Raw genomic sequence first — 25,981 nt, 5'->3', positions numbered from 1 at the left:
GTTGCAGTGCTAAACCTGCAGGTAGGAGAGCAAGGGGACACTCATACTTCTGTGCCAGCCTGTGCTCACACACTAGCTGATCACCCAGAAAAAAAATGCAGATCTTTGGGATCCAGATTAGCATCCCTGACACACATCCACCCTCCAGGCTCTCCTCTGCAGAACGACAACCTCCCACATCAGTGCAGGAAGGCCAGCAGGTTCCCCAAAAGCTGGGGACACCACAGCAAGGTCTGCTAGAGCTTCTGTCAACGGCCCCACATCAGCGCAACGACCATAGCCACCTTGTCCTCATCCTGAAAGTCTGTACAACTAGCATCATCTGAAATGGGAAAAATTCCTGCTTTGAAATCTAAATATTCATCCACATGTTCCAAAATTACCGGGATAAGAAAACTGAACCATAAACACAGACAAAACTGGCATCACACATGGGGAAAGGTCGTGGAAGGTTCACACTGATGCTTCATCAAAATGATGACATCTTACTGTCAGAGAACAGCCAAGGTGCAGGACAGCTTTGCAAGATCTCTCTTACTCCCCAGCACTCAGCCTCTCCCCACCAACCCACACACCTTGGCAAACCACAGAAAAACCAAGCCCAAACAGCTATCTGCAGCTCTTCACAACTGACTGCTACAGAAGCTGTGAAAAATTGTCAGTTTATGCAGATTAGGATACAAGCTTGTCAAGGTGGTTTTCAGTTATTTGCCTTTTTTTTTTTCTTGGCTTTTGTTTGTTTATTTGGTTGGGTTTTTTAACCTATTCTCACAAATATTTTGAATTTTAAATCCTGTTTGCCAGAGAGCTTTTAGCTATATGTTTTGGCTAACTCCTAGCTCCTGCTGTGCTGCTCACTTGCTCCTGTTCCAGTTGCAGTCTCCCTCATTTGTTATTCAAGTTGCTTTTACAGGGTTGTTTCTTCACTAAGCTGTTGGTTGCACATGGCTCAGTACTTACTGGAAAACTGTTGAAAGACAAATCTAAGTGACTGAAGTCCATAAATAAAACATGCAGCAAGCAGTGCTGTGTGTTCTCAATAGTTTTGATTTCAACCCTTTCGAAAAGCAGTATAGAGAAAGTGAAAATTTTGTGATCCTACGCTAATGTACTTTATTATTAAATACCTAAAGGAAGGTAAAAACCTACTTTAATGCCAGGGTGATGTGATGGAGCAATCTGTCACTCGGAGAAACGTGCAGTCCCAAGAGGGAGGTATCTGAAAGGGTTAAACGCATAGTGAGTGTTTTTTATATTAAAATACTTGGCAATCCCAACAGGACGCGAAAGCAGAACCAGATTGTAGGGCTTCATTCCTCCTGTAATTGGCTGTACTGTGAAAAACAGTTTTGTGTAGAAGCAAAGTACTTCTTGAATCTCTTGAAGCCTGGAAGGCAGCAGAGGACAGAGCTCGCAGAGGGGTGCTGCTTGGGCTGCCCCAGAGCTCGCGGTCCAGCTCCGAAACCCCTCTCAACTCAGGCTCACCATGTGCACAGACCAGGGTGTAGTTCAGAAATTTTCTCTGGCTACAGGTTCATGGAGGCTCAAAGTTCATTCCAGATTTAAGCACACTCTAGTCCTCAGAACCACTTCAGTTCATAAGCTCATCTTTCATCGTAAGCTTATCCAAGACTAGAGGATGGCAGATTTGAATTAAAGGTTTCTGAGACCAGCTTTAAAAACAACTTCGTGGGGAGGCTTAAATGGGTATTTCACTTGTGAAGCTGCCACTGGAATTTTAGCTTAAGACTTTGTAGGAAATTAGCTAAAAGTCCCTTGTACTCTGGCTTCTGGCACAATTCGTGTTACTCATGACTGTAATTCAGAGCTTGGAGGCTGCATCTGTAGTTCAAAAGATAAACTTGCAAAAATAAACCCAAAACACACAATAGGCAGATAGCGAGTAAATCAAAGGTTAATACACCTCTAAGTCCTTTGTAACAAGCATGACAGGCTCTTTGTGGGCAACTTCACCCTAAGAAACTTAAAAGACAGAGATCCAAGAAAGTTTGAGAGAGAAATCAAAACCCAAACATGTTTCCTTTTGCCTACATTGAACCATTTGGGTATTTCAAAGCTGAACCACACCAGCTACTCGCAGCTCTGGCAACGCTGAGCTGAGCTCTCCTGCACCCCTGCGGGGTCCGGAGGCTGAGGCTGGGCTGGGGGCAGGCTGATGGCAGAGCCACCGCGCGCTGGCAATGGCCAGGGGAGCTTCCTGCACCCGCTGCGTGGTGCCACACAGACCCCTACCAGCTGTCGCAGGAGGACAGATTACACAGAGTGTTTCCCAAACTTCTGGTAGGCTAATTAAAATGCACTGAGAAGAGAAAGCAATCAGAAAGTTTACACTTTAGTGTCTCACATCTTGGAGCCGAAAGCCAAGAACTCCTTTTATTTGCTTCTCATTGATGCCATTAGTCTTCTGATTTTTTTTTTTTTTTCCTTTTTAAAGCTTGAAAACCTAAGGTATTTCTATGAAACTCTTTACTTAACAAAATATAGGGCTTTCCTACTCCAAAGTCCTACAGGAAACACCTACTGTCAGCCGAGTGGTGGGATCAGATGACTGTCAGCTCTACCCTACTGCAGAATTATGGCATACTTAACCCACACTAATCCAAAAAGGAATAGTAACCAGACTTTAATAAACTGGTAATTTCCACTAGCAGCGAAATTTGTGAAAAGAAACAGGGCAGATCTAACACAATCCTTTCTGAGTACACAATCAAAGCTTCCAGCTACCAGCTGTTTGAGACTTTACAGAGCTGGAGCTTGCACCTCCATGACCACTGTAATGCGCACGGATATGTCAGCTCCTTACCTATCTGTCCTGGGCTCTGTCAGTCCCTCTGCATGCCCGCCCTCTACAACATTCCGTGGCAATAAGATTCACAGGTAAATTATATGCTGTACGAAAAAGTGGGGTTCTTCCATTTTAAACCCATTGCTAATTGCACCAGATGCTCCTTATTTTTTTGTGCTAGGAAGACAAGGTGAGCAACTGCTGCCTGTTCACCACCTCTGCTTCATTCTGGATTTGTGTGTCACACTAACTCCAGAATCTATTGTCTTTGCAGAGTCATTCTTCTAGACTTTTAATCCTTCTTAAAATGGGCTAAATTGAATACAATAGTCAATGATCAGGGAAATCGAGGATTTACACAGTTCCCGTGTTTCACCCTTGTCTTTCGGCTTGCAAGTGATCATTGAGTTAATGTTTTCAAAGAGACTGGGAATGATGCCATATCTCACTTGCAGGAAGAGCAATTTTAAACCCTCTTTTTCCCCTTTTTTCCTCCCGCCCCCCCCCCCCCCCCCCTTTTTTTTTTTCTTCTTTGTCATGATAGGGGAGCAGGAAGAGAAGCCCAGAATCCACATTAGGGCTGCCTGTCCTCCTGTCCTGTTAACACTCTGTGACACCAAATTTCATTTATCGTTTCCTGTGAAAGTGCTTAGTGATGTAAAGTTCTCCTGCAACTGTCATCCAGCTTTACATCTAAGCAGTCTACACATTTTTACCTTATAGCAGATTTTTAAGCGTGCTTTTTACTCCATTTTTTGATCACTTACCAACACAGAAAAAAACCCACACGTCCTTCTAATCTAATTAACACCCTTCTAATATTTTTTCTCCATTGTGGAAAGTTAGGGATTTTTTTACCTTTTATTTCTCATCCTTCACCATGTTATCAATTCACAGACCTCCTACCCCAGTGACAATAACCACATCTTTGCGTAAGAGCTGTTCGTGAAGAATCTTGGCAAAGACTTCGGGAAACCCACCGCCCCTCCAAACCAGTCCAGCCCAGCCTGGAGGCTGGCTGACTCCTTCAAATAACTAGCAGTGCCGGGAGAAACTTCTCTTCCAAAAGTCCGATTTCCCCCCTTTCTAATCCATATGCCTACTAAGACTCTTCTCGTTACTGTTTTTATCAATTTGCTGACTTAATGCTTTATAGTATCTGGCACACATTCCTGCCAGGAGTCTGCCATTTCACGCAGGTGCAGAACTCTTCAGTGCAGAGTCCTGGTAACCCCAGTGGCTTCTTCCTTCATGGGTACCTCTGTCTTGAGACCACCTCTTAGATTTATCCTAGGTGAAGAGGCATCCTTCAGTTCTTTGAAACATGGGCAAGAAGAATTCACTCCTTCCCTCTTTTCCTTTTCCTACCTCCTCTTGAAATACTTTCCTATTTAATCACACTGAACTTTCTGTGGACTTTGGCGGGGTTCCCCCCCCCCGCTCTGTTTTTAACTTTTTCTCATGGGTAGTATATATTTAATATATGCACCTAATGTGGTTTTAACCAAACCCTCTGTGACCTGCACACATCACACCCTTTTAATTTCTCTAACAGTACCTCACCCATTTTCAGGCAGTTTTAACTTCAAAGCTAGATACTGTTATGGTAAACACTCTTTTTGTCTGTTTCTATTATGGAAGGATACTGAATTTGAATGCATTATCATTCAGCAACTACATCTCATACAATATTCCATGCATCATCTGGGATTAAAACTTTCTTGGGATTTTCCAACAAATTTCTTCAAGTTGACACTTAAGAGCCTCTGGAAGTCTAGTCACTGCATCACATGTCGCCGTGACGCTTTTACCCCACTTCCAGAGTGGTAGCTGAAAAAAAAGTCTCCTATTGCACTTTCTACACTGCAGGCTGTCGTATTTCCCCTAGCACAACACAGCCACCATCCTGGTCCTGTAGCTGGTGATAGAGCCTTGTACATTCTTCTCATTTGTGTGATGTAAATCACCGCTGGGGATTTTGTGGTATTTTACTGGAGTCAAGTAAGCTAATGTGCACAGTCACGGCCACACGTTCTGCACTCTCACGCTGCTGCATCCTTGGGGCTATCTTTCTTTCCACCCACTTTCTCAATTTGCCTATTTGATCAGAATCGTCATTTAAGACCAAGAGTCCCATGATAACTCTTTGATTAACACTGCATAGAACACATGCTTTTGGTTTTGGTCTGTCTTGCATACTGTACTAACTGGAACCGTAAAGCTCAGCTCCCAAACCCCAGTGCAGCTCAGCATCTTGCTGCAGTTAACTCCAGCTCAGCTCTCCACTCTCCAAAGAGATGTGCACACTCCTGCTGTGAGGCAGGGAGAGGCAGGATGAGACACACAGTGCTCTGCAGCAGAGCTGGGAGCTCCCACCACTTTCTTCTGTGTTGTAGCTGCACCTCCCGTTTTCCTTTTCACAGGTCATTTTCATTTCTTTCCAAATCAGCACGAATCCACATTTCATCACCGCTAGTATTCTGAGTACTGATATTAAGGAGTCATTCTCCTGCACACTCTGCGTCTCCTAGTTAACAAAGAACCTCTATGCAGGGCATCATGTAACCCAAACCCTCTCCTTCAGACTCTCTATTCCCTAAAAAAGTTAACTCAGCACTTGGAAAGACTGAAAAGGAAGACACTGAATGAACTCATTGAATGCACCCATTTGGCAGGCTGGCCAGCAATGTGTTTCTTCAGTAGTTCTTTGTTTAAACTTCTTCTGAGTTGCAGGTTTTGAACTAGAGATTTTCAGGAAGTTGTAGGAAATGTTCAAACTTGGCTCTTGCTCATGCAGATTAATTCCTTCTGGAAATTCCACCTGTGCAATAGACGCCAGGAACTCACTGCCCGACCTCTTCCAGATGTGGGGAACGCTGCTCTGCTTCAAGTCTGGTCTAGTCCTCTGCGGTCATGAGGAGACAAGAATTCGCTTCTGTTACAGTAAGCCTGCACTTGTCAAGAGTTTGCACAGCCTCTGCCTCCCTGCTTACAAGCACTGGTGTAGCCCAATCCCAGCCTCGGGGTACTGGGCAGGCTGGCCTTGCTAAGAGATGAAGCATCTTCAAACCCGTTACCTACCTCAAGCCAGTACGCCCACCTCAAAATTTTAAGGCCACACATTTACAATGGTACTCTTGCTTTCCAGGTAGTTCCTCAGAACATAAAAACCACCAGTGACACCGAGGAGATAAGTAGTCATGGGGAGAGGCACAAGTACGGCATTCCCCCAGCAAGTGCAGGATAAACAAGGGGGGGCAGCAGGGACTCAGGAGAACATAAGAATAGAGGAAAGATTACCAGACCCTTCCAGTTTCTTGTCATAAGCAACGACCCCATTGCAGCATCCCTGCCCCCTCATCACTGACATGGCAAGAGGTCTGATGCAAGCTATTGCAGCATGCAGGACGAAGATGGCAGCAGAAGACCAGACCTTCTCCTCCAGCACTGGAAGCACTGCAGGACAAGACTAAAAGGTTCACCAGACTATGGGCTAGCACTGTCTCCAGATCACATTTTTTGGCAGCAAGTAGCACTAATAGAAGTGGCTCTTGGGCAACGCAAGCAGCCAATAACATGTGATTTAAGAGGAAAATGGCAAAAAAGCAGAATAAGGAGGATTGTGTGTGATCAGCCTAGTATGCGCTCTCACCCAGCAGCATCTGGAGAGGATTTTCTCCAGCAGGCAGGGATGAACTCGATTACATCCAGTTAACTGTGCTCTAAACTGATTATGCATGTGCCAGGCTAATGGATTACATTAGCAAGAGGAAAAATAACATCCAATCAATCTCAATTTACTGCAGACCACACCAAGGCCTGAGAGAAGAGAAACCATTCCGTGAACTACCCCCACTCTCGCTGCATCTTTTCAGCTTTCAAAAGAGACATGGCATTACAACCACTCTAAAGACTGGAAGAATTGCACTGAAGCTTGCTTCATCCACAGAAAAGTTTTTCCATGAAGTCAAACACTGATTCCAGCTACGCTGGAGCAAGATGCTGTGAATCCAGCAGTCTGCTGTCCTCTGCTACAGGTTTTATATAGGCATACTAGAAAGCTAATATATGGACCATGCAACAGACGTCATTACTTTGAAACGTGTCATTCTCCATCTGGCATTTCACTGCTGGTGTCAGAAGCAACACAGGGCTGTAACAGCTCTGAGAACTGCCCAGGCCACTTATGAACCTGAAAACTGACAATTCCTCTTCACCTGCCTGAGGAAAGCATTTCAGGAATCTATTACAAGCACCTACAGCTGTCCCTCAGTCTGACCTTGGTGGTGTTTTTTCTTTCTTTCTTTCTTTTTTTTTTTTTCTTCCTCAGAGTGAGAGCATTCTAGTGCCCTGATAGCTTCTTCCCTAGCAGAAACCACTGTAGACGAGGGGTCTAGATAAAGAATTTTTAAACCTGTGCAATGTATATATAAGACGACAACATTCTAAGTTACAACTCATAATAGAGCTTTCAAATAATACTTTTGTACACAAACTGAATTCCACAGAGTACATTCAATTCCTCAGCTGGCTTTTTAAAAGTCTCACTGGGACCCTCCTGCCCCCCATTTCCAAGCCGACTTTGCTCTCTTCAGGTCTCCTACACATAGGAGGCATATGTGTAGACCCGACCATAGAGCCAGACCCTGCTGTGTTATGCTGGATTCCAGCTGATGATGGCAACAGCAATTGTCACAGCAGCCTGGGCCTCAACAGCAACCTCAGCAGAGACATCAACTCCAGGCAGATCCAACAACCATAGGTTCAAGGCAGACCTTCTGTGATGCTCCTGGTTGTCTCTTTCCTCACCAAATTTGCTCAACTGCTCGTTCCTAGGGAAAATCCAGGACCTTTGAAATCTAATGTGTCTGCACTGTGATGTGGGTGGGTGACTGTATGGCTCAATGTCAGGTTTTAAATTCCCATTACATAAAGGAAAATATCCAAAGAACTAATTGAGAAGCACAAAATACAGTCTGTGGGTATATATACTTATACACGTAAAAAAAAATCTCACCCCATTTGGGAGAAAAGGACCAGGACAGAACAAATATAAAAAAAAACAGAGAGAAATGAGAAGACAATGAGTGGGATAGCACGTGTGAATGGAAGGTATGCGGCTCCCTAGATTTATGGCAATTTGTACCTGATTGTTCATACTAAAGCCATTATGGGATGATTAGAGAAAAAGGTGAAGCTTTAAGTCCAGTGAAAATCAATAGAAACGTCTGGAGCAATTCTGCTGCACAAGTGAAAGGACTATTTACTGTATCCGGAGCTCCTCTTGGGTTACAGCCCACAGGGTTCAGGCCAGCAAGGGGAGGGGGTTGTGAACGAGAGAAACAAGTCAGGAAAGAGAAGACAGTTATAAAGACGACACAAAATGAGGACACACACACACACGCACACCCCCCAAAATAAAAAAGAAAAACAAGTGTGAAGAAAACAAGAAGGCAGTCATAGACCAAATACTGCTGTGGATGAAAACCTGCCACACCTCCAAATACTGCCTGCCCATAAGCATGGCTAACATGCACGCGTACACAGGCTTCTTTTCCAGCCTCGAGCAACACTTTGCTCACAGATCCCAGCATCAACGTACACAGAGCATAAAAGCACAGAGACAGCGGCGCTCTCCCTCCGTCCCTTCCTGCTCCATCCACCCAGCCTTCTCAATGCCTGGATGAACACACTTGTCTGACAACAGTGAAAGCTGTTAAGTGCTCCTGAAGAATCTCCTAAGGGTTAACAAGCTGCCTTATGGCAAAGAGCCAACAAAAGTGTGGCACATACTGCTACGCACAATGTTTTCAACAATGACTGCTGAATTTTTGTGTAAAAGAATAATTTATATGCAGTGCTGTAAGGCATACAGGCCCCCATTAAAGCATCTGGAGATGAACACCCATCAGTCTACAGCTTTAACAACCACAGCTGCTACCAGAATCACAAGCTGCAGAGATGTACCATGCAGATGAGACTGCGTCCTGCTGGAGATCTGAGCAGCTCATCTCCAAAGGATCACAATCCACTGTGGTTTGAAATACATCTTCCTTTGTTCCAGCACTTGGGCAACGAAAGAAGATGAAGTAAAGCCAACCCTTACCTTATAGAGCTTCAGGCTGGCCTCATGCCTCGAGTTCACCGTGTGAAGACGCAGCTTCTCTAGACTGTTGGTGTAGTAGTCGCAAGCATTGCATTTCAGATGTACCGGGTTCCCAATGGCCACACACTTCAGCCTCCACTCATTGGCCTTGCCACCCTCCTTGATATGTGCTACCAGCTGGTATTTCTGCACATGCTTGTCTGTCTTACAGTGGAGTTGGAAGTTTGCCTTGAGCTGTGTGTTGTAGCGGCACAACTTGCACTGGTACGAGTCCCCCATCACTGCCTTCCACTCGTCTTCAGGGAGGCTACGCTCCACGTTCATGTGGAGGCCCAGCATGTCCAAATTATCTGTAGTGAACTTGTTGCACACAGCACACTGGAAGAGCTTCAGCGATGGGTCGTTTGTTTGCGTGAAACTCTCACCCAAGTTCATTAGCTCCTCAGACACCAGCTGTCCACCACCTAACCGCATGTCCAGGGGGATCTCTCCACCCACTGCACAGAGGAAAAAGGGGAGAAAGAGGTCAGAAAAGCTGAATTCTTTACTTGCCAGAAGAGAAGCACAGAGCAGAACACTCACTGCTCTCAGTGCAACTCTTGCACCCACCAAACACAGCGACAGCCCAGCACAGCTGTCCCTGCACTTATTCCTCTGCACTGTCGGTCAGTACCACAACTGAAGAAAAAAAACCAACTGCAGCCAGTGTGTAAGGCTGGGAAAGGACTGCAACAGCCCTCGCTACCCACCCGCTGAAGGAGAAGTACCCAACCCTCTGCCCATGGAAGGTGCCAAGAAAAAACCCTACAAAGTTTCAGAGGATGAAGAATTCCTTAGTACCGCACTGCAAGTCTCTGTGGTCGTTTCAAGAGCGGTGTAACGCTTTATCCTGTTTTTTGTTGCCAGCCTGGAGAAGCAAGAAATGTTACCTCATGCAGTACCTGAGCGCGGTCTCTGCCAAATAAAAAAAGGTCAACAGTCACAAGTCCAAGTGACGGGAATATTACAGTTAGGCCACCGCACCACCGTCAGAAGCAGGCAACAGCGCAAAATGCAGCAAGTATAAAAACCAAATCTGCAAAGTGCCACTCCTGCACTATTAGATCTCATCTCTTGTCCAAGAGCTCAAAATGGTGGACAGCCTTCTAAAACCAGTGTTGACAGACGTTTTGTACACTCAAGGAAAAGACAACCACTATTAATAATCAGAGTGCAAGAGCATGTCAAGGAAAGCCAGCAGGACGCCTACTGTCTGTAAGTGTCAGATCTGCTCTTCAAACCAAGAGCTGCACTCTGCTCACTCACAGGAAATGAATGCAGCAAGCTCTTATTTACATCAGGGCACTCTGAAGATGTGGACACAGAGACTTCCTTTTTCTAACATTAACTTCTTATGCCAAAGCACAGAGACCAACCACCAGCCTCTCCTTAGGACCTTTGTTCCACCTTGCTCTCCTCTTCCACTTTTAAGACATTTATGCTCCTCCTGCAGCTTTTGGGGATTTTATCTTCATCTTACATCATAGCTCAATGATCTTATTAAAGAAACCTTCAGGTCGACAGTTACTCAGTCAATCAAAAACAGAGATTTTATTTCCTTAACTTTCAGTTTCTTAAGTTTCAACCTTTGCTGAGAAGCAGCCAACACTGGGAAGACAGTCAAGGTTCAGGCAGAATCATACTGACCTTTCTGAAAGCACGTAAGCACAGCGGGTGCAGACCACAGCTTTGGGCAGCGTACATGCTACTGTTTTTTTCCTGCAGAAATGCAGTACCACAATGTTCGTTACAGTCCTAAGCGGGAGGAACGACAGCTTACAAGACAACCTGAATGTCGAGACTGTTAGAGGAACAGCACCTCATTTTCATCAAGCAGATCTTGTGCTCACACGGAGAACTGGTCGGAGAGGGAAAGTCCCCTCTGCATGCACTGCCAGGCACTTGTCTTTCCATCAAAGCAGTCAACCATCTTTTTTCTTGAGCCGCTCCATCCCTCCCTGCCACAGCAGAATTATACCCTCTGCACCTGCTCACTAAGTATCCGAAGAGCGAGGAACCTACTGCTTACCTTCTATGGTCCGTATCTCCTAAACGCAGTGATTTTTCTAAGCATCCCTTTACAAGGGTATATCCTGTGAATCCTCTCTGTAAATCAGTCTCTTCTGGCGATGATACACATCATGCAGTAAAACCCAAAGGCAGACTTTTCTGAATTATTAATATTCTACTCAAATGCAGTTTTGGGCTGAAGTGTAAGAATGGGAAAAATGTGCTTCACTTCTAGTGACGTTCCATAGTGTATGGACATGAGTCTAATGAGCTGAGCTCACGTCAAGTGTTTATTAACACGGGAAGGGCCTCCCTCCATAACACTCAGCTTGAGATCTGCAACCAGAAGAAGTGTACAATTCACAAATCACTCTCCAGGCAGCCTCACAGATGTTCAAGGCCTTGTCATGCACTTGAGGAGACTTCAGGTAAAATACTCCCAACTTCTCCCATGCCAAGTGCCCCGTGTTTCAGTAAGCAGGGGCTATGAGCTCCAAAAGGGCGCCCTCCAAGAAACACACCACAGACGACACTGTAACTTTATACACTACAAGCTGTATTACAAACGACTATTACATCTGTTGGCAACTTGGAGCTATTGAAAGGACACTGAAAAAAGATCGTGTCCTTCACCTCCCAAAGATACAAGCTGGGACATCACGGGGGGGGGGGGCGGGGGGGAAGAAGATAACTACACAGTCACTTGGGTTCCTCCATTTTTTTTCTTTTTTTTGTGTCTTGTGTTGTTGTTCTTTCATATGTTTCATGTCCTTCTGGACTAATAATAAACTGTACTATGAATAGCTGAAGGAAAGGAGAACATGCATGAGACCAACGAACGAATAATGGAGTGCGTCAGTAATAACAGCATCGATGGATGGACAAGGGTAGAGCAGGCAGAGTGCAGCACAGAGAAACTAGTTCAGAGGAAAGCAGGTAAAGCAGCAGACTTCTTTTCACACACTTTCTCAAGGCACTGTAAAAATTCTCAGCACCAGCAACACAAGTTAGAAAAAGCACTAATTCCTGTCAGCAGCCGCCACACCTGAAGCGTGGGGGTTCTGTTCCATGCCAGCTCTCGTTCTAGTGTGCTGCAAAGCTCCAACACACTGGGAAGCACGCGCTGCTGCCGGCCCTGGGCGACACCAGCAGCACGGGGGAGGAACCTAACAGGACCTGACCCCCTACCCCCATTCTAACTAATTCCTGGGCTAAATCGTGCGGGGATAGGGTGTGCCCTCCGCAGCGCCAAGTGCAGCGCCAACGCGAACACGATGAATCCTTGTTGTCAGGAAAAACGCATCTGGTAGTTCATTTTTAAGCGCTTTTGTCATCTGCAGAGAGAAATTCTCTCTCTCTCTCTCACCATTCCCCTCCAGTGTAATCATTCTCATCTGGTCAAGCCTTGACTCCTGGATCTCACACTGGCATCAGAGAACAGCTTCAGCTCAGTTTCTTCAGGAAAGGAACAGCACCTCTCCCACCGAATTCATCGCAACTCTCAAAACTTGTTTACCTTTTCTTCTCAGGGCAACGCAGCACGTAACAAACCAGCTCAACACCTGCCTCTCAGACTGCCAGCAGCTGACCATACCCTCTCACAAAGCCACGCGCCAAAGCACTCACACCCCTCACCAAACCAAGGAAAAACCATTAGGAAACACACTGTAAAGTAAGGATTTTTTTCTACAATGAGTTGGAACATTTAATCATGTCAGCAATAATCCCTATCTACTGCTTTATTAGCTCCCTACTAAAACTTTTAAAAAACATACCAGAAAAGTAACATAATTTTCCCAGGACAAGAAAAACTGGTCTGGGGGAGCGCAGAAGAGAGGTGTCTCCACTGTGTAGTCTGCATCCTCAACCACCACACAAAGGCAACTCACTGCACTGGAGCTGCACTACACAGGCTGCCCGGAGCAGCTGTGGGTGCCCCATCCCTGGCAGTGCCCCAGGCCAGGCTGGACGGGGCTGGGGGCAGCCTGGGCTATGGCAGGTGCCCCTGCCCCTGGCCGGGGGGGACTAGATGGTCTTTGAGGTGCCTTCTCACCCAAACCACTCTGTGACTCTGTCACACAGGAGGCTGCAGAGACAGAAGGAGGGGATTTGGCACGCAGCGTCCAGTCCATGAATGAGGGTTTTGCAGTAATGCAAACTCAACCCCTCCCTCACACATGGACACGGTGGAAAACCCTTCAGCCTCACCTAGAGATGGAGCCATCGTTGCCATGGGATTGGTGGGATCAAGCTGGAATCCACCCATCATGAACTGTGCATCTGAGGAAGTGCTGTCCATCTTCAGGTTGGGAAGGTTCATATTCTGTGCCAGGTAGTACTGGTAGAGCTCGGCCTCGGCGGGGGACGGCAGGCTGCCGAGGCCCAGGTGCCGGTTGTGTTGGATCTGGGACATGTTTTGCTGAAGCAGCATCATATTGTGCATGTGCTTCTCACTGGTCATGTGAATACGAAGGTTTCTAGCTACGTTGGTCTCATAGTCGCACACCTCGCACCGCCACGTAGGTTTGGTTTTTGGTTTGGTGGGGGAGGGGGCCCCACAGGTGCTACCGATGTTGGCTGCTGCGGCCGCCGCAGCTGCTGCAGCCGCCGCGGCCGCCCCAGCGGTGTGGCTGAAGACTTGCTCTCCCCCTCCGTTCTGCAGGTTTTGCATGTTGTTGAGATGCTTGTCCGACTGCATATGAATACTGAGGTTGCCTTTGGTAGTAGTGGAGTAGTTACAGACCTCGCAGCGGAAGGGCTTGTAACCACAGGTGTAGCTCTCACCCCGTGCCAGCCGCGGGTGTGGCTGTCCACTTTTGCAGTAGACACAGGAGCCACCCGGCTCGGGATGTTTCTCCTTCATGTGCGCCTCAAGCGTCTGCTGGTACTTGTAGTGCCAATTGCACTTGGGACACTTGAGTGTCTTACATGAGTTACGAGAATGCATCATAGTCATGTGGCCACCCAGCGACCGCGAGGAGCCCAGGACCGTGTCGCACTTTGGGCACTCCACACCGCTCCCCGAGGGGCACTCCCCACCCCCAAGTTCACAGAGGGGGCCAGCATGCTGGTGATGGGAGATGTAGCTCCCGTCCTCGCCCTCCGTGCTCTCATTTGGTTCTGGTGCTGTGGCATTGTCTTTATTGGCACTTTCATCGATAAAGTCCAGCCTCCTGCTGCCCTCTGCCACGCTGGCTCCACCGCCCTCATTGTTAAAGCTTAAGTGATTCCTCCTGTTTGCACCATCAAAGACAAAGGAAGAAGCAGAATTAGAACTAGTAGAAGCTGTGCCCCGTGACAGGGTCTGGAGCACGTTAGGCATTAAGGGAGAGTTAGAAATGCTTTGGTTTGAGAGAGCAAGGTCCTTTTTGCTGCTGCCACCGCCTGCCACAGCCCCAGCATCCTCCTGGGGCCGGTCCTCCAGTTCATCCTCCAACTCACTCGGAAACAGTCCTTTGCAACCCTCATCATCCTCGTCGTCTTCTTCTTCCTCCTCCTCCTCCTCTTCCTCCTCCTCCTCCTCCACATCCTCCTCCTCCTCCTCCTCCACCTCCTCGACTGGCTCTGCCTTTTCCGAGAGGCTGTCCTGGTTGCCCCCCTCTTGCTTCTCCCCCTCTGCCACCCCAGGGTCCTTCCCCTCTGAAGGTTTGGTGGGACTGGAAGCCAGTGGGCCCAGGGGGACTGAGGTAATGGGAGTCTTCAGAGCCGAGCTGGTCAGCCCGCCCAGGTTGAGGAGCGCGCTGGGGGCCAGGACGCCCGTCGGCGGGGGCTCCGCTCCACTGGCCGCCCCGACCTGGAGGGCCTGCTCACCTTCCATGCAAATGCCACTGAATTTACCATAAAAACTGTGTCCAGGGCCTATGAGGTTAGCTGCAGAAACAAGAGGGTGCTGAAAGGTTTTGTTTTTTGGTTCCAGAAAGCTGACAAGGGGTTCCTTGTCTTTGCCTATCCCTTGGATGATAGCGGAGATGTTCTTATTGCTAAGAATTTTCCGCTCCTCCTCACTCAGAGTCATTCGGTGGTCGTGCACTGCGTGGGTCACGAACGAGCGGACATACCCAAAGGAAAGCTTGCACAAGAAACACATCAGGATGGGCTTCCTCTTCCCGTAGAGCACAAAGCCATCAAATTTGGACAGGTCCACATTGTTGGGAACATCTTTGGATACACAGGAGCTTTTGGCAGAACCGTCGCTGTTCAGGTAATCCTTGTTGCTTTTGTGTCGCACATCGAAGACGCGGAAGCTGTGCAGGACGGGGCTGATGCCCGCCAGGGCTGAGGTATTCGGGAAGGCCTGGTCTGAGCCCTCAAACCACTTCCCGAAGGATGAGGCTATGTGGAAGGTGTTGATGATCTGTGGGTAGACGGGAGCGGCGGCGGAGGGCTCTCCCTGCTTGGGCAGAGAGTTCGGGAGCAGCGAGGGGAGAGCCCCGCTGCCGCTGCTGCAGGCGCCCCCGCTCTGCACCAGCTGGCTGAGGCTCTCCACGATGTAGGCCGAGCCATCCGGCTGGTAGACGATCTCGCCAGCCAGGTTCTCCACGTCGCTCTCCTCCTCCCCATCCTCACTGCTCTCGCTCCCGCTCTCCCCCCTCAGCGGCAGGGGCGGGCGGGGTGCCGGTGCAGCGGTGCTCCATGTAGCTCTGCAGGCCGGCGAAGGAGGCGGCGCACTGGCCGCAGCTCACCTCCTTGCCGGTGGGCTCGGGGCCAGGGCCGGCCGCGGCGCTGCTCTCGGGGACACGCTCGGGGAAAGGGACCCTCAGGCTGTCCAGGGGGCCGCGGCTCTCCGCCGCGGGCTGCTCCATGCTGCCGGCTGTGTCGGGGAGGTGGGTGCTGTTGAGATCAGTCCATTGCTGGTGCTGAGGGATGCCGCACCCATTGTCCTTCCCAGGGATGACGGGCGAGTCACAGCCTTCCATGGCAGGGCCGGCACGGAGCGCTCATTGCACCCGGTACGGCTCGGACCTGCAGGCGAGGAGAGAAGGAGAAAGGCCGGTGAGTCAGGGAAGAGAGACTGTTCCTGTGAAGACCCCCCCACCACAAAAGCTGCCAGCCCCGCTCCTCAGGACCAAACGGGAGGCCAAGAGAGCTGGCAGCCCAAGGCTGGCTCCAGGGACAAGCGGCCTGGCCGCGGGTAACACACCGCTGGAAACGAGCGATGGAAATAGGAACACAATTGAAGGGACCTGGAAGGTGGCGAAAGGCTCCCCCGACACCCTTCCTGAAGGGGGGCACGGAGATGGCAGGACCTGCGCTGCCGCCCCCGAAGCCTCATATCTTCAGGAAACAAACACACACCCACACAAAAATGTAACATAAAAGCTTTTGACAGAAACAGAGTTAAGACACCAGAACAAAACAGTGTTGGAGCTTTAGCACTTTGTAAAAATTGCCCTAAACCAGCTGCTGCTTGGGCGATTCCCTTCTGTTAGCGGTTCGGGGAGCACAGAACCAGAACTGCCACATGCACCTCCATGGCAGACCACGGGACTCGGAGCAATTCACAGAGATTTCGGAGTAACAGCGTTTGGTATGCACAGGAGACTTAATTGCTGTGTTCTGGACAGAGTTTAAATGGAGAGACGTCAGGAGAGAAACCAAACAGGAAATTCCAGATCTGACAAGGGTCCATCCTGCGGATCGGAAGGCAGTCAGCCCACCACACTCTAGAAAGCTCCGAGATCTGCAGGGCACAGCCTCCGCACACAGACGGCTTCCCTGACCCCGCCCCGTGGCAAATGGCGATGCAGGTCCTGGAGGAGGAGGAAGGACACCCTTCCCACTGTTTCCATTCCACCGAATACAACAAGGCCCGGAGAACTCCCACTGACCGTCAGGCAGCCAGCGAGCCCTGGCTGCTGAGCACAGCTGGCATCCACAGCTCCCCACCACCACTACCGGATTTGCTGCATCCTGCCAGCATCTCTCACACTGCAACCCTAACTGAGCCAGTTCGGCAGGACCTGCCTTTCTAGAGGTTACAGACCTATGAGATTAGGTAGCACTACTGTCAGGAGCTGGAGCATTGTAATGCAGACCACAAATCAGCAGGAGATTGGCCAGTTCAGTTGCAACCCTACCAAGAATCCTGTCTGCAAAGAAGCATTTCTATAGTCTGCTTCCTATGGAGAGCTCTTGCACAAGCCACATGGGAGGAAACACCAGCAGAAGCTAAAGCACTATTACCTCATCTGTGAAAGTGATTTTTAACCTGTGGTCCACAGATTTCCTTGTGTATACAGATAGAAAACATCCACAGAAAACAAACGAGGAAAAACTGCGCAAGCAGAGGCCAACTTCACCACATTTTTACAGTCTGTGAACCAAGAGACAGCAACAGACTCCTGCTCTAAATCTGTGGTCATCAATGCCACACAGGATTTTGTCCACAGTATTTTATATTCTACGAACCAAACACAAGCACAACCTTGCTTGTCAGACTGTTCCCAAACTGAATACAAGTTTGGGGAGAGTTTTTGCTGATACTCAGCATAAGGGTGTGGGGGAATGGGTGGTTTTTAATGTAATTTAACAATATGCTGTTCTCACTGGGTTTTGCTCTAAATAATACATTTAAAGTTACACAAATTCTTTTAAGTCTCCCTTTAAACCTCTCTCATTTACTACAGCTTCATCAAAGTTGCTCTTATCTGAGCATCTGAGCTGCCACTTCAGCTCATGAAATACTCCAAGCAGCACACAGAGCTGGAGCTCTGGCCAGACCAGACTAATAGTCAGGATGATTAGTCCTGACTAATAGCCCTGCCCCCCCACCCGTCTGTACACAGCAGACTCGCGTACGCATCAGCTGACACCTCGGGCTTTAAGGTTTCCTCCCTCAAAGGCTCCAGTCACATCAGCAGCCTGCTGCTGCCCTTGGTCTCCTTCAGCAGAGACTATGGGCAACGTACACTGCTATCTAAACATTACATATTATATATTTATTCCAGTGTTCTCTAGCTCGATTTGAGTCCCCAAGACCTGGAAGACCCTCGCAAGCTCTTGCAGAGCAGCATGCCTGTAACAGACAACAGCCTTTTCCCCATGCATCCACCTGCCTGGCGCACAATGCACGCAATGGTGCTAGCACCTGGGGACTCGATGCACAGACATGCGGTTGATACCTCATCAATTGGGGAAAAAGAGGAAAAAGTATGAAGAGTACTGAAAAGTTGCCACGTAAGTTGCAAAGCAGGCAACACGCCACAGCAGCACTGAACGAATTACATGAATTAATTCAAGCAAAATAAAGTGGAGCAATCTTTTTTCCTGGTTTCATTATCTACCAATTTATTTTCCTTTACTACACAAAGCCATCCATACCTTCATGTGTTCATATTTTCCCTTTATGCTGTTTCCTGCACAATTATGTATGTGTAATTATGTCCTTGTCCTTGTATGCGTGTCAGATGCATGCGCGTCTACATGCCTTCACTTTTTCCAAGCCCGTCTTCATCCACAACAATGGAAAGTTATCATTTCTGCGATACTACAGATTAACATTAATAGCAGTGCGTTAGAACAGATATGATCCCCCAAGGTGAGAAGAGGATCCCTCTCCCCTGTCCTCCAAATTACTGCTGTTCTTTTTGGGGCTTACTCCTGCACACTCTTTGCAAGTACAATTCCTAAATGCTTTTGCCTAGTAGTTACTTCACAGCTCCCGGTACCCCTTCCCTGCCTGGTGAGCCTCCTACTGCTAAGGGAAGAAAAAACTCCCGCCAGCACCAGAAAGCACTCCAGCAGTTAGAGGGAGGAGGGGGATGTGTCTCCCGTCTGTTCTCACCCTTGCATCAGCAGTAACATCCCCTACACTCACACATCACTCCTGGGCCGCGGGAAGCTGCAGTGGAACAGGACGAAAGCAAGTCAAATCCCTCACACTGCTGACCACGAGACTGGCATCCTGGGCATACCTGTTTGAAGGTATCCGGGTAGGTTTTTGTCCTATTTTACTTCTGGCAAAGCTTGAGGAAAAGCACTTACAACTACCCATGAAGGCAGAAAGCAACATCTCTCAAAGCAAGCGTGGCAAGGGCGCCTGTGGAAGGACATGGAGGTGCAATGGCGTAATGACCAAAGCTTTCTCACACAGTATCACCTCACAGCATTTCCAGTTCCCACTTTCCTTGCGTTCTATGCCATACACAGCTGTCTGTGGTTGCACTGGGAATAAACAGCGATTTGCTCTGCAATAAAAATAACCTAGTGCACTGCGTGGCATAAGAAAGAAGAGTGCCATAATCCTGTTGCTGAAAGGCTCGATCTTCTTAATCAGCCAGTTTTGGTCACCTTTTTAGTTTTAGCTAACGACACTTCAACACTGCATTGTAACAGCTCTTTCTTGCACCAGCTCTCTCCCACTGAACATTTGTCCTTAGCCATGTGTTTTCTTTAAACTGATCCCAGATCCTTCTGTATTGAGGCTGCATATTCACCCTCCCACAACATGACATCCTCCCTCCCTCCCACCGCTACCTTTTGCACTGACAACTGCAATCCAAATTAAACCAGATCACGTTGGGTGGAAAAAAATAAGTAAGAAACTCCTCATACTTCTGCCAAGAAAAGTTTTGGGAATACCTATGCAGACTTCAAAATGCCATGTGGAACAACAGCACCCCACAAGCGCTTTTAGACAAGAGGCGCTCGGCTCGCCGGCACAGCCAGCTCCCCAGGAAACGGGTCCGGACGAGATCCAACACGCACCTGAGCATCTCCACTATCAAAAGCTCTTGATTGGCAGGAAGGTGCCTGACTGATAGTTGGGCCAAAAGGGTTAGCAGGGCTGATGGGGCGGGAGGGTTAACAGCCTGATTGTAAAATCAATGTAATAAATGCTTGGTAAGTTACAGGAACATGCGGGAAGAGGAGGCCGCGATTGATAAAGGACTGCGGCTTTGATGCTGCACTGGGGACTTGTTTATTGACAAGAAAGCCAATCTCTTCTCCCAGCCAGGCCAGGCAAACCTGCAAGCGCTTACCAATTAATTGGTGGGCTTTTCTGCCTTGGGTTACTTTAACATCTCTGCCCCCACTCACTCCAAGTTAACCAGCTCAAGAGGTGCTACTCCAAAGGAATCTTCCTGCCTCTCCCTCTCCTCAACATGGAGGCAGCCTTCTAGGGCAGGCAGAAAAACCCACAGCTGAAACACGGCCAGCCAGAGCCCCTGGACACAGGCCAAGCCCCTACGCAAAGCAAGGCTCTTCTTGCCCGTTCCACTCATCACCAGAGCTATTCCTAAAGAACGATGCTGAGGGAGGAAGAGGCAAAGAAGTAAGTGTTCCTATTCCCGTAGGAACTGCAGTTATCATCCCTCTAAACTGAAAAGAGCAATTTCCTCGTTAAAGCAAACCAGACTCTAAGCAGGAGTACAACATAGTTACTAGTCTACTACTACGGACCCTGCATCCTCCTCCATCCCAGCCCACCCCAAGTGACCCACGTGGGACAAGGAGAGCTTGCAAGAACAGACAGACCACTGCAGGCTCCACACCTCCCATCCTCTCCCTGCCCCCCGCCCTCTCTGCTCTGTTTATCGGCCAGTCAATAAGAAAAGGTAGTTCTTACTTAAGGAGGCAGAAGTCAACTCGTCAGGTCGATCAGCACTCTGTCTGTAAACATGGTTTCCCGTAAAATCAATGAACTCCAGTTACAGAGAGAACAGCCTGAGTGCTGGAGACTCCCTGTGCTCCCACCGCCCCAGCAGCAGGAAGGGCTCTCCCCGGTCCCTTCTCCAGCCTCGCATGCCACTGCTGCTCCTGCCGCCATGCTCACCGTGCCTCTGGCACACAGCCCACCCAAGCCCCTGCCCCTTCCCCGCAGCACTGCTGCATCTCGCAGCCCCTCCAACCAGATGTGGGATGCAGCTGGAGGATGCAGGCACTGCAGGGCAGGGAGCGCTCCGTCAGGGCAGGAGCATCAGCCACGGCAGCCCAGAGCTGAGCTGCATCTGAATGGCACAGTGCAAACCAAAGCACTGCACTGTGCCCCACACTTTCATCGAGAGTTTCTACTAACCACGGCTGGTAGTTTGCAGCCACGTCTTGTCCAGAATGCAAGCCAAGTCAATCCCCACGTCTCCCCACTGTCACCTCCTCACAGCCCCCCACCCCATCCTCACAAGGACGGATGTGCCATCATACAGTAACGCGTCCACCGTCAAGGAGTGGCTGGTGTTAAAGCAACACCCTTCGCCCCCCGGCAGGCCGGAGGCTCCTGGGGCAGCCCCTGGCCCACACCACCAGCCCTGCTTCCCTCCCAGGGACGCGCAGCGGCAGCGCGGGTGGCAGGGACAGGAGCTGGAGGGAGGAGGGGGTTCCTGCTGTTGCCCAGGTTTCCCGAGAATTAAATATGAACAGCCGTGCTGTGTAATTTTAAATTGTTAATTAGCACAGGGTTAATTAGGCGGCCCTTTCACAAGAGGCTGTTTGGCAGTAAACCAAGACTGGAAGCAATGAGGAAGGAGGAAAACAAAAGGAGAAAGAGACAGTGAGAAACTGTTCCCTCAGCTAATGACCCACATGGCACCATGAAAAAAAGGGTGCTGAGGACAGGGAAAAGATACAAGCAGATGCATTACATCCACGGCCATTACCCTGGAAGATACCCAGTGAGGCACCCCTCCCCCTGCCTATTCCCACAGCCGCACGGTGAGAGAAGTGCTCAACCCTGTAATGAGCAGGGTCTGCTCCTTCAGAGCATCCTGGCAAGCAGCAGACGCTCAAACTCCAGCCAGCTCTTAAACATTCTGCCATGGCTCCAGAGAAGACGGAGCTCACGCAAACGCTCGCAGTCAGCGACTGAGCTTGAGTGGTTCCTGTTGGAGAAACTGCACAACGGCCTCTAAACTTTGTAAATACACACCTACCTGTTGTGCCAACAGACGCTCTATAAATCAATACCATAAATGCAGGCTGAGAGGCTACCCTCGATTAGCTCCAGCACAGGTGCTGGTGATTCAGAGGGCAAGCGGAAAGGGACAGAGGCAGGAGGACAAAGACAGCACAAGGACTAAAGGCGGGTAAGCACACCCCTCCTTACACGCTCGGCTTGGCCTTTTACAATGTCCTCCGAAGGACAGAGCCTGGCAAGCGCTAGTGTTCAGGGCAGCCAACGAGCTCCTGTCTCAAGAACAGCATTCAACAATGCTTGTTTCAGTCTGAAAACTAGGGATAGACCTACCAAAGGTGACCGAGCAGCCAGGTGAACTTCACGATCCCTAGGACCAGGTATGTTCAAAGCTCCCAAGAGCAGGAAGTCCGGGAGGGGGGAAGCAGGGCAATTAGCGTGTCCGTCTGGAGCAGTGACACAATGAACCCAGAGCATCAAAGCTTTGTGTGTCGCTTCCCTGCACCTGGCATGCTACAAAGCACTCCTGTAACACTTAGGAAATCACATGTGGAAAGACAGACATGACAAAACCCATTACCTAGGATCAAAAATTCAAAAATTAAGGAAGAACAGAATGTATGCTGCCAAAGCAACTTTAATTTTGCTCCTGTATGCATATGCATTATGATACTGTCTTTAATTACATGATCACACACTGCCTCACTTAGTAAGCGGGATGGTCACATAAGAGGGTAAAAAGGTTCCATAAGCATGTTGTCACTTTATGAGATTTATACAGCAGCTGTTATCACACAAATATGTAGAAAGTCACTTCCTAGAATAGAAAGATCTTTTTAAATTTCCTAAGCAACAAGGGCTGTATACTTCCAGCTTCATAGTGATACAGAGATAGCTTCAATTCACAGTTTCATAAAATGCTTTCATCTTCCACCTTAAACAGAAGACACAGATTCCAGCTCACTCTCATTCATTAAGGTGCCAGAAAGGAGTAAGAATACCTGCCAGCCTAAGGGAAGCATCAAGGCTTCTGCAACAGGACTTGAAATATTAGGACAAAATTGTACCTATTAGCCAAAATCTAAACATAATAGTGAATGCAGATGCATGGCTTGAAGAATGATTTCTAGTTGAGCATTTCCATCAACATTTTACAACGTCAGTGCCTTAGGATTCCTCTAATGCAATTCTTAACAAGAAAAACCCTGAAAATACAGATATTTATTTGCCAAGTTCAACATTTTAAAGAAGAAGTTATAAACTAATTTTCCTCTTTCACATAGCAAGTCACATCTTGCACCTTTCCAAGCAAGACCAAGCTGTGTTTTGGCACACACCTGATCACACTGGAGCTGCCTCATCAACAAATGCAGTTTGCTGAATATTCATAATGAGGTATCAGTCTTGCCAAATCCTGAACAAGCTCTGCACCTAGTCTTCTTCCTCTTCTGCGATTAGGTTTTACCAACCAAAAGCCCAAGCTCAGTGCTGACTTCTCCTAGAGCTTCTCTGCAGGCACTTCTCAGTGCCAGACTGCTGTTTCCAGCTGGACACACAGTCACATCCAATGCCACTGCACCAGGAGTGGAATTAGCAAGCCAGACCTGCCTGCTGGTGGAAGAAGGCTCCAACCAACAGTAATCCATGGGTTCCAACACCTGTCCACAAGAGTACTGAGGCTGCAAGTCCTTGCAAACCCGTTTGCTATCCCGGCACAACCAAGAATCCACAGAATCACAGAATCATTTAGGTTGGAAAAGACCCTTAAGATCACTGAGTCCAACTGCTAACCTAACACTACCCAAGTCCACCACTAAACCACGTGCCTAAGTGCCACGTCTACAGGTCTTTTAAACACCTCCAGGGATGGTGACTCCATCACCTCCCCAGGCAGCCGGTTCCAGTGCTGGACAACCCTCTCAGTGAATTCACTTGCCTCTGTGGAAGCCCCTGTAAACACTGCACGTTCTCCCTTCTGAGCGATTCTAGGCAATGGGTCTTGAAGGGCACAAGGTCCCAGAAGAGGATGAGGTAACACACAGTGGTCTACAGAAAGGAAAGATCCATCAGGCACCTCAAAAGGACAGGACGGTCTACTCTCAGCAGGAAGACAACCACATGGAGGGCTTGCCTTTGGCAGCCGACGGTGCTCCAGAACTGGCGTGCTGACAACACAAACAAGTGCTGCACTGCGCACGCTCGTTAACGGGACAGAAAATGCAAGCGCTCTCTTACACACAGGCTCACATGCATAGGCACAGCCAGTTCCTCAGATCTTCACAGGATCATTAGCATAAACAGCTTTTCAAGCAGCAGGAAGCAAAGGAAACTCTGAACAAAACAGGACTGAAAGCTGTAGGGCTCAAGCACTTGGCATGAAACTAAGAGAAAGGGTCTCCTTGAAAAGGTGAACCTTCTACATTATCCACATTTTTTCCTCTGTCCTTCACACCGGCTAAAATTGAGACAATGAAAATAATACAAGATTCAGGCAGCTTTTCAGAAAACATTTTGTTATGAACTATTATTCCAAGTTTTCTGATCCCTTTGAGCCAGCTACTGTACTACACACAAAAGTATTTCTATAATCATCAACCCACTGCCATTGAGAGCAGAGTAATCCAGGAGTGCCAGAGGGTTTCAAGTGAGCAGCTGGGGAAAAGAGCATAAATTCCTCCAGAGAGGCTCTTTGCACCAAAAGTATTTTGTGGCAGAGGTAAACTAGCTTCAGTTGCATTTCTGCACAAAACGAGAGTAAAACACTTGCATAGTTCGTAAGTGGCACGGCATTTGTACACTCCCAGGACAAAGAGCTTGTTTTCAGGTCCTGCACAAACCTCTCCTCTTGTGTAGGACACCACGGAAGTTTCAGATTTTTTTTCCACATTGGTTTGTTTCAAAACACCACACATTCCATGATTCTGCAGTTGTGCAACTCACCCCTTTGCTCTAAAACCCCAACGTTTCTTGTCAAATGCTGTTTCCAGCCTATGCTCCTGCATAAATAACTACATTTGCATCTGGTTTGCATTTTCAGTGCACTGCTGTTGACCTATCTCCAAAACTAACCAAAGAGCTATCGAGGACAAACTGCCTCGATCCATCACATGGACTCCACAGCCCCCCAAGTCCCACCATGCTTTCATGCCTCAGGAAGAGAGCCTTACTGGTCACCCCTTTTGCCACAGTCTGAAGCTTGCCCTTTCCCCCTCCTTCATTTTTACCCTAGCAGCCTGTCCAGTAGCTTGCACCAGTAGGAGCTGCCACAGCTCCGTTTGGGCCACCTGGTCCCCACTACAAAGGACACTTACATCCCTCAGACCTTGCACTAGGCAACACTTACACCCACCCACCAGAGATGCTTGGTAAGAGAGAAGAATTGTTCTGAGTTTCCAACACCCTAAAGATGCATATAAACAAATCCAAGATGGTATTTAAATGGTCAGAGCGCTGTTCCTGAATCCAAGAAGAAAGTGTATTTATAGCAAGACCACAGGACACAAACCACACCAGCAACTCCTGGAAGCGAAGGATTCCAGCTGGCTTTTGTAGCTCTGCTGACAGTTCATCCACCTCCCATCTTCCAGTTACCTAACGCGCTGAGCAACCCCACCCAGTCGGAAACACTTGAGGCATTTGCACTGCTGCTCCCAGAGACAACTCTTACAAACCACCACTGCCAAGCCTCAACCAGCCCTGCAACACGACTTCAGGAGCGGACACCGCCAGCCCGGGACGGCCCAGCCCGAGAAGCTAACGCTGCGCTGCTAGACCCTGCTCTCCGCACAGTGCTCTTCGCACGCAGGCTCACACGCCTAGGGAAGAAGTCCTGCCAACACTCCCTCCTTCCACTGATTTACCCAAACAACATGTGTGTTCCAGACTAGTGTCAAGGGCCAGGCAGAGGGTAAGAGTTAGATTCATAAGTCATGTGAATCTCCTCTGCCAGGGCTCTGATCCAGTCCTTGTTAGGAAACAGACACGCTGCTGGTCCCGGGCTCAGTCACTCTTTCCCACCCTTTGGGAAGGCCAATGCTTTGGGCAAGGAGAGCAGGCTCAGCAGCATTAGGTCATTCAGTAACCATTCCGCTTGCTACTTAAGACAAACACCGTGGCTCTCAGATACATTAGTTCTGAATTACACCAGCATTGCAAATCTCCATTACAAAGG

At 48.6% G+C, this 25,981-nt stretch overlaps 1 protein-coding gene across 1 annotated transcript in view; it reads right to left on the bottom strand.

Moving 5' to 3' along the window:
- Positions 1 to 25,981, bottom strand: part of ZFHX3 (zinc finger homeobox 3) — a 173,774-nt gene that overhangs the window by 98,144 nt on the left and 49,649 nt on the right. Inside the window, 3 exon segments of the mRNA XM_055726321.1 lie at positions 8,913 to 9,409; positions 13,170 to 15,570; positions 15,572 to 15,923. Coding sequence (XP_055582296.1) covers positions 8,913 to 9,409; positions 13,170 to 15,570; positions 15,572 to 15,877 — 3,204 coding nt within the window. The 5' untranslated portion in view covers positions 15,878 to 15,923.

This window comes from Falco cherrug, chromosome 14 (genome assembly GCF_023634085.1).
Source record: "Falco cherrug isolate bFalChe1 chromosome 14, bFalChe1.pri, whole genome shotgun sequence".
Lineage (NCBI taxonomy): Eukaryota > Metazoa > Chordata > Aves > Falconiformes > Falconidae > Falco > Falco cherrug.
This window is presented reverse-complemented; position numbering and strand designations above follow the sequence as displayed.